The 8,068-nt window shown below is 38.5% G+C and overlaps 1 protein-coding gene across 1 annotated transcript in view; it reads left to right on the forward strand.

Annotated features, from left to right (window-relative positions):
• Positions 1-8,068, forward strand: part of LOC107731367 (TBC1 domain family member 9B-like) — a 27,285-nt gene that overhangs the window by 11,021 nt on the left and 8,196 nt on the right. The window contains 6 exon segments of the mRNA XM_016542427.1: positions 544-711; positions 1,454-1,604; positions 2,866-3,080; positions 4,270-4,387; positions 4,476-4,678; positions 6,110-6,192. Coding sequence (XP_016397913.1) covers positions 544-711; positions 1,454-1,604; positions 2,866-3,080; positions 4,270-4,387; positions 4,476-4,678; positions 6,110-6,192 — 938 coding nt within the window.

Consider the following 8,068-nt stretch of genomic DNA (forward strand, 5'->3'; position numbering starts at 1 on the left):
AATTGACGCGCTGTTAGATTTTTGGAGTGGTGCACGTCAGGCTACGGCGTAGGGTGTGCATCTATGCGTAGGCTAAGGCGTAGGTTCGATGCAGAAGTATAAATTGGGCTTTACTCCTTCAGTGTCACATGATCCTTCAGAAATCATTCTAATATGATGATTTGCTGCTCGAGAAATATTTCTGATTATTATCAGTGTTGAAAACGGTTGTGCTGCTTTATATTTTTCTGGAAACTATTTTTATTTTTTTCAGCATTCTGTGATGAATAGAAACTTCAAAAGAACAACATTTATCTGAAATAAAAATATTTTGTAATATTATAAGTCTTATTATAATATTTATTATTAATAAGCCTTATTATAGTCTTTACTGTCACTTTTGATCAATTTAATGCATCCTTGCTGAATAAAAGTATTAATTTAGTTCAAAAACAAAAATCTTACTGACCTTAAACTTGTTAACTAGAGTATTTACTTATTCATGATTAAAGACATTTGCCCCGTTGAAGCATAACTCATTTCCACATTTGTCATTGCTTCCAGGAGAATCCCAGCCCGAGTACGCCACCCTCCCTGCCCCCGTCCCCTCCTGTCCTGGGGCTTGGAGAGATGCCCCAAAACCAACACTACAGCCCCAGCCTGCCCACTGCCAAGAAGGGCCTACTGCAAATCTACCAGCAGGACGTCCCGGAGGAGCTGGGGCCCAAAGTGGTGAGACACACCCCTCTCAGGTCCATCAGCCCTCATGTGAAGTGGTTAAAACAAGTATGCGTAAAAGGATTTTAAAATTAATTTTATCTGCTTATTACCCAGCTAATTAGCACTTAAATGCACTACAGTTCAAAAGTTTCTGCAAGATACTTTTATAAATAGAAAGTACAAAAGGACTATTAAAATATCTTTATTTTCACTTTTGATCAATTCAGTGCATTAATGCTGAATAAAAGTACACATTTCTAAAAAAAAATAAAATAAAAACCTTACTGACACAAACCAACTTTATTTTTGTTAAAGCTGCAGTCCGTAACTTTTGGCGCTCTAGCGGTTAATAAACAGAACTGCATGCGTCTTGCGGAAGAACATTGTAGCCGGAGCTACTTCTCTCTGTTTATGTCTATGGCGAATCACGCAGGTACTGGGCTACTCCGCAGCGGTACCTACCCGAACCAGTCTAAATAGTCCGAATATAAACATTTATTATAGGTGTACCGTAGTGATTCAGGACAAGCCAAAAACATGGTTTGGAAAATGGATTCATGGTGTACTCGCTTATTATATAAATTTTGTAAATTTTGAACACAAAAAAGTTACGGACTGCAGCTTTAACTAAAACAACAATAAAAAAAATATATATATTATTTGAAATTTTCACAGAAATAGAATGAAATCTAAAAAACACAAACAAACTTGTTTCCTTGGTTTTGTTTTGACCTTCCTCTTTCTCCTCCTCCAGACGAGAGAGAAGATGAAAGAGGAGTCATGGAACATCCACTTCTTTGAGTTTGGCCGTGGAGTTTGTATGTACCGCACGTCTAAGACCAGAGAGCTGGTTCTGAACGGGATACCAGAGAGTTTGAGAGGAGAACTGTGGCTGCTGTTCTCAGGTAATGAGTACTCCAAACACCAGGGGGCGCTGCTCACCAAAACCACATGACATAATTTTTTTTTAGTTTGTTTCAGTAATTTTGATAGATCATTTTTATTAGTGTGTTTTATATACATATATATATAATCTGTTTAAAAGTTATTTCAGTAAGCAACTTTTTCCTGTTTAACTCTTTCTATTTTTTTATGTTTTAGGAATGGCAAAATTAAACTTTTTTTGTTATTTGCAAAATAGTTTTTTTTTAAAATTTTTTTTTTTTACTATCAATATCAAGACTGGTACTACATTCCAGTCACATGATTTTGTTTTTTGATTCAAAATGAAATATTTTGCACTTTTAATCTAATTTGTCAAGAAAAAGATTGAGTTTATTAGTGTTCATTTGATACATTGTAAGTGGATTTATTTATTTGGAAGGAACCAAGTAAAAAATTAAACATATATGTTTCCTTTTGATGCTGTGTTCCAGAGTTAGGCAATATTTTCATCTGCAGTCCCTTAGCAGGTTAGCAGGTCACCATTACAAAAACTGTCAGGTCAAGTCGAACATTTTGCATTATGGGATGCAGTATTCTGCTTTGTGCGCACTCTTTATATCCTGCACATTTTGGCATACGCAGTACATCATTTGGGTATGCAGTAGGGATGTACCGATTAACCGCGAGCCGGTTGGAAATCGATTCAAATATGTGACGATTCAAATCGGTTGAGATGCTAAACCAATCGCGATTCATTTAGGTGTAGGAGTTTATAAGAATCCATGTCTGAGGGGAACTTACTGTCTTTAGAAAAGTTTAGATGGTATTATTTTCGTTTCCTCTTGCCTCTGTATAATGCATATTAAAGTTCATATGTGCAGCGCTCCTTTGTTTACAGCGGAAAGCAAGGAAACGTTTTAAGCGCCGCCTGCTGGCAGAGAGTGTCGACTTCGTCTCATTCAGCTCAGCTTTCATGCAGATATTTTTTTATGTAGTTTCACAAAACTGAAGTCAAACCATTCTGTTTTTACATCCCTAGTATGCAGTGCATTAAGGAACATTTGCATACTGTGCACAGTTAACATGAGTATTATCATGCTTATCCACGTGTGTGTGTGTCGACTTCTGCTGCCTGTGTGTCTGACCGTCATGTTTACACATCAGTGTGAGATCTCAAACGCTGTCAGAGAAAAATAGACTGTCAGCTGTTGTTATAGAGCTGCTCTGCTCATCATTACGATCACATGACTTTTAAAACCTGTAATTTGTCCCATTTTTCAGGAGCTCAGAACGAGATGGCCACACACCCGGGTTACTATGGCAGTTTGGTTGAGCAGGCGATGGGTAAATGTACTCTAGCGACAGAGGAGATCGAGAGAGACCTGCACCGCTCCATGCCTGAACATCACGCCTTCCAGAACGAGATGGGCATCGCTGCCCTGAGACGCGTCCTGACCGCGATCTCGTACAGAAACCCCAGCATCGGATACTGCCAGGTACACACACACACACACACCACTCTGATGTTGAGTATACAGTTACAGTCAGCCCAAAAAGTAATGGAAGTGATCATCCCTATGCCCTACACCCTTTGAAGGGTGTAATCCGTTTACACCTGTAATTATAAATAAAACTCTTATTGTCCTTATAAATCAGAGAATCCTTTCCAATAGACTTTTTGCAGCACATTAAAAGCCCTAAAACTACCCCTTACAGAAAACCTGTTTGCATTGTTACACTTTTAGATAAACATCATTTACAATTTTTAATCATTTTTTCCCCCTCGTGAGGACCGCAGGCTAGTCCCCACAATGTCAAAAAATTCAGGATTTGCTATTCTTGTGGGGACATTTGGTATTTTTTAGATGACGTTAGTTTTGAGATCATAACATAACATCAATCACAATGAGAATTGCTTAGTCCTATATGCTTGTCTTGATGACAGAAGAAGCCAAGAAAAAAAAAAACAACAGCATGACACACATAATAAAAATACAGTAAGGATAATAGAATAATGATGTGAAAATTTGAAAAATAATTGAAAATATTTTTATGTATGTACATATGTATATGCTGACAAAATGAACAACAAAAAAATACATATACATATGTATATATATATATAGTGTGTGTGTATATATATATATATATATATATATATATATATATATATATAGAGAGAGGGTGCAGGGGGCAACGTGTTTTCGTACCGAACGGTTCACGGGGCAAATTCCAAATGGAAGTGATCATCCCTATGCCCTACACCCTTTGAAGGGTGTAATCCGTTTACACCTGTAATTATAAATAAAACTCTTATTGTCCTTATAAATCAGAGAATCCTTTCCAATAGACTTTTTGCAGCACATTAAAAACAGGAACATGGTGTTTGTCAGCCAATCTGGCATTGCAGTGTGCCACATAGGTCACTTGAAATGTGGTTTTTTTCTTTGTAATGGGAGAAATCTAGCTTTGTGTAAATGTTTTATTTGCTTACTTATTTATTGTCTTGCATATTGATGATGTTTTGCAGTCTGTGCATGTTAAGTACATTATATAAGTGCATTATCTCAGACTTGAGTACTTCCTGGTTTGAGACCAGCAGTGCTCTGGCACAGTGTCTGTCTGTGGAGAAGTCATACGAGAGCTGCTGTTTAACATTGTTCTGCTTCATCTCTCTCTCTCCAGGCGATGAACATTGTTACGTCCGTGTTGTTGTTGTATTGTACTGAAGAGGAGGCCTTCTGGCTGCTTGTGGCGCTGTGTGAGCGGATGCTGCCCGACTATTACAACACTAGAGTTGTAGGTCAGTCACGCAAATATAAACACACAAAGAAAGTCATAACCAGTCAGATGTGACTTTCTGCTCACCGGTGTTTTCTGATCTGTGTCAGGAGCGCTGGTGGATCAGGGTGTGTTTGAGGAGCTGACCCGCGAGTGTTTGCCGCTCTTGTACGAGCACATGCAGGATTTGGGAGTCATCTCCACCATCTCTCTGTCCTGGTTTCTCACACTCTTCCTGTCCGTCATGCCTTTCGACAGTGCAGTGGTGCTGGTCGACTGCTTCTTCTACGAGGGCATTAAAGTCATTTTCCAGGTGAGGATTATCAGATGCTGCATCACATACTGGTGAAGTTTCTGAGGGTTCTAAGTCTTGGACAAGTTTGCCTACAAAATATTCACAGCATGCAAACAGCAAATGTTAATTAGGTGTGATAAGGACCCAGACCTGTATGTCATGTTACATTGCATGCAGTTGCTGATGAACATGATGTAGAACGACAGACTGCATGATGTAATCTATAGAATGCAGTCAGTGTTTCCGACAGACTTACACTCTATTTGTGGTGGCACTTTTACTGGAATTTATAACTTTGATATGTTTGGGGTGGTTGATTGCGATTTCACTTTTTTAATGTTAGTATGTAATGTTGCTGTTTGAGCATAAACAATATCTGCAAAGTTGCGGCACTGAAAGTTCAATGCAAACAAAGATATCGTCTTTTAAAATTCTGGCAGTTTAATGCCTACAAAAACAGCTGGTAGGGAGGACAACGAGCTACTTCCCGGGTTTGTGACATCACAAACCCAGACAAACCCCGCCCCCGGGAACATGCAAGGAAGGGGGCGAGGCCATGCTGTGCTGCTTTAGAGAGGAGGAATAAAACTAGGGGTGCACGTAAAAATCTATTCATATATGAATCTTGATTCTGTCTTCTAACGATTCTAATGGATTCACAAGTTTTAAAATCAATGTTCTAAAGCAGCGGTTCTTAAAGGGTTAGTTCACCCAAAAATGAAAATTAGCCCATAAATTACTCACCCTCAAGTCATCCGAGGTGCATATGACTTTCTTCTTTCAGACGAATCCAGTCGGAGTTATATAAAAAATTGTCTTTGATCTTTCAAGCTGTTTCATGGCACTCAGCGGGTGTTGCATGCATCAGATCAAGCCTAGAAAAAAACCAGTCAACCACCCCTTTAAGACAGTGACTTGCTGCCACCTACTGGCAGTTTTAGATCCATATTTAGAGCATCATTTCATTAAAAAAAAATCCCATTTCAATATTCATTTTTATACACATTAATACCCATTTAAATCTCATAGGATTATTAATGCAATTGGAATTGCAGTGTAAACGCATTCATGCCACCACTGAACCGTGTAAATATACCTAAATGCCACTTCAGATTTAGCTCCTGAAAACAATGCTATGGCCACACTGTAGACTTAAAAGATTTTACTACTTTTTAAAATGTTTGTTCAATGCTTTTGTTTTTTTAACAGTGATTTTAAAGGATCTTTTGGGGGGTAAATTCTCAGTGTGACTGAGATTTGACTGATTAATGTGAACATCATGTAATTAATTAGATTAAAACATGTAATTGCTCGACAGCCCTTATGTGTGTTTATAAATGTGTGTGTGTGTGTGTGTGTTTAAGCAACATTTCCCAAAGAATATAAGTGCCCCAGTCAGTGTCTGTGATATGGAAATGTGACTAACAGGTGTGTGTCACTCTTCTCCAGGTGGCATTAGCTGTGCTACATGCAAACATGGATCAACTTCTGTCCTGTTCAGATGAGGGAGAGGCCATGACTATTCTGGGCAGGTGAGTGTGGCTAATACAGCATCATATAGTTCATAGTTTACAAGATGACTGTGAATGCAATATGAAGGCAATGTTAATTTAACAGTTTTGAGTTTTTAGACGTTCACATTGGCATAAAGCAATTAAAGGTTCCATAGAATGGAAAACTGTATTTACCTTGGCATAGGTGAATAATAACAGTTCTGTACATGGAAATGACATACCGTGAGCCTCAAACACCATTGTTTCCTCCTTCTTATGTAAATCTCGTGCATGCACTGAAAAATAGGCGAATCAGAACATAACACCGACTGTGATGTTACAGTCGGGATCACTAATAGTTACGCCCACAACATTTGCATATCATGTTCTATGCCAGCCGCCAGCCGAACCTGCACAGGCGATTCATCAGAAGTTCTGCAGGTATTGTGAAGAAACAAGCGAGGATAATAGCAAAAATGGCAGATAATGGAAATAAATGTTATGTTCCAGGCTGTGCAGGGGATGTGATGTGCAGGGATGGGTTGGTGTCTGTATTCAGAAAGGCACAGAAAACAAATAACATGCGTTCTAATAAAATAACGTGAGCCACTAAAGGGATATGGTTAGCTGCTTGCTAGCGGTAGCCTGTTACATTACAGTACATAAGATTTCACTTACCACATAAACAGAGTAAGGAGAGATGACTGAGGATGATGGAATGATTTACAGATCCTGAGCACCACTGACAAGCATCTGATCTTGTAAAATGTGTGGTAAGTACTGCCGCTGTAGTTTACATAGAGCACGTGCGATCGCAAATCGCGAAAGTGAAAGTGATTGTGCATTCGAAAGCAGTTTCAATGCCCCGGGCCGCATATTAATAGCGGCACCCTGATGCCCGCATTTTATATATAGTATAATTACCAAACGATATAACTGCGAGAGACAGTATTGAAATATATATTTTCCCTGTGTTTCCTTCCTGCTGTGTGAGCTACTGAAATGAGCCGCACTGTGAAACAGCCAATCAGAGCAGAGCTCAACATTATTATTCATGACCCTTCCAAATAAGGTAAAAACAGACCATTTCATTCTAGGGACAAATCCTAGGGTTGTAAATGGACATGTAAAACCGTTTCTGGAGATTTTTTGCCCTTACCTAAGCCACATACCTTCTATGTAGATATCAGAGAACAATTTAAAATATTGTATCAATGCATTCTATGGCACCTTTAATTAGTTTTTTTTTTAATTCAGTTTTAACCCTAAAGCCTACTGTATGATATTTGATTCACAAATGAAGTCTCTGAATGATCAAACCTTTGCTGTTGCACTCAATCTACTACATGCCTTCTGTCGTCTGATTGATAGTTTAGACTTTTTTTAGCAAAGAAAAAGGTTAGTATAATTGCAGGGGTGTGAAGTAACGAATTACAAATACTCACGTTACAGTAATTAAGTAGTTTTTATCAGTAATTGTACTTTTTTGAGTAGTTTAAAAATTGTGTACTTTTACTTGAGTACATTTTAAGTGATGTATCGGTACTTTTACTCCGCTATTTTCCTCCGTTTGTAGTTGTTACATGCTTATTTTAATTTCATTTTTATCCATCAACGTGATTGGAGAGAGAGTAATAGGTCTCGTGACTTTCGTCAAATCAAATTGTGCATAGAAAACTTTAACCGCCAACTGTTTATCATCATGGCTGCTGGAAGCGCATTCTTCAAGCATCAATTCAGTCGCATCTTCCTCTAACTTGATATGTTAAGGTAAATTTTGGATTTCTGCTTACTAAATGATTTGTATATATGCTTGCCAATCTACACCAGGGGTTTTCAACCTGTGGGGCGTGCCCCCCCAGGGGGGCGCCAGCACCTGTCAAGGGGGGCGCGAGCATCAGTTAATTCAGAGACG

The sequence above is a fragment of the Sinocyclocheilus rhinocerous genome, unplaced genomic scaffold (genome assembly GCF_001515625.1).
Source record: "Sinocyclocheilus rhinocerous isolate Xijiao unplaced genomic scaffold, SAMN03320098_v1.1 scaffold939, whole genome shotgun sequence".
Taxonomy (NCBI): Eukaryota; Metazoa; Chordata; class Actinopteri; order Cypriniformes; family Cyprinidae; genus Sinocyclocheilus; species Sinocyclocheilus rhinocerous.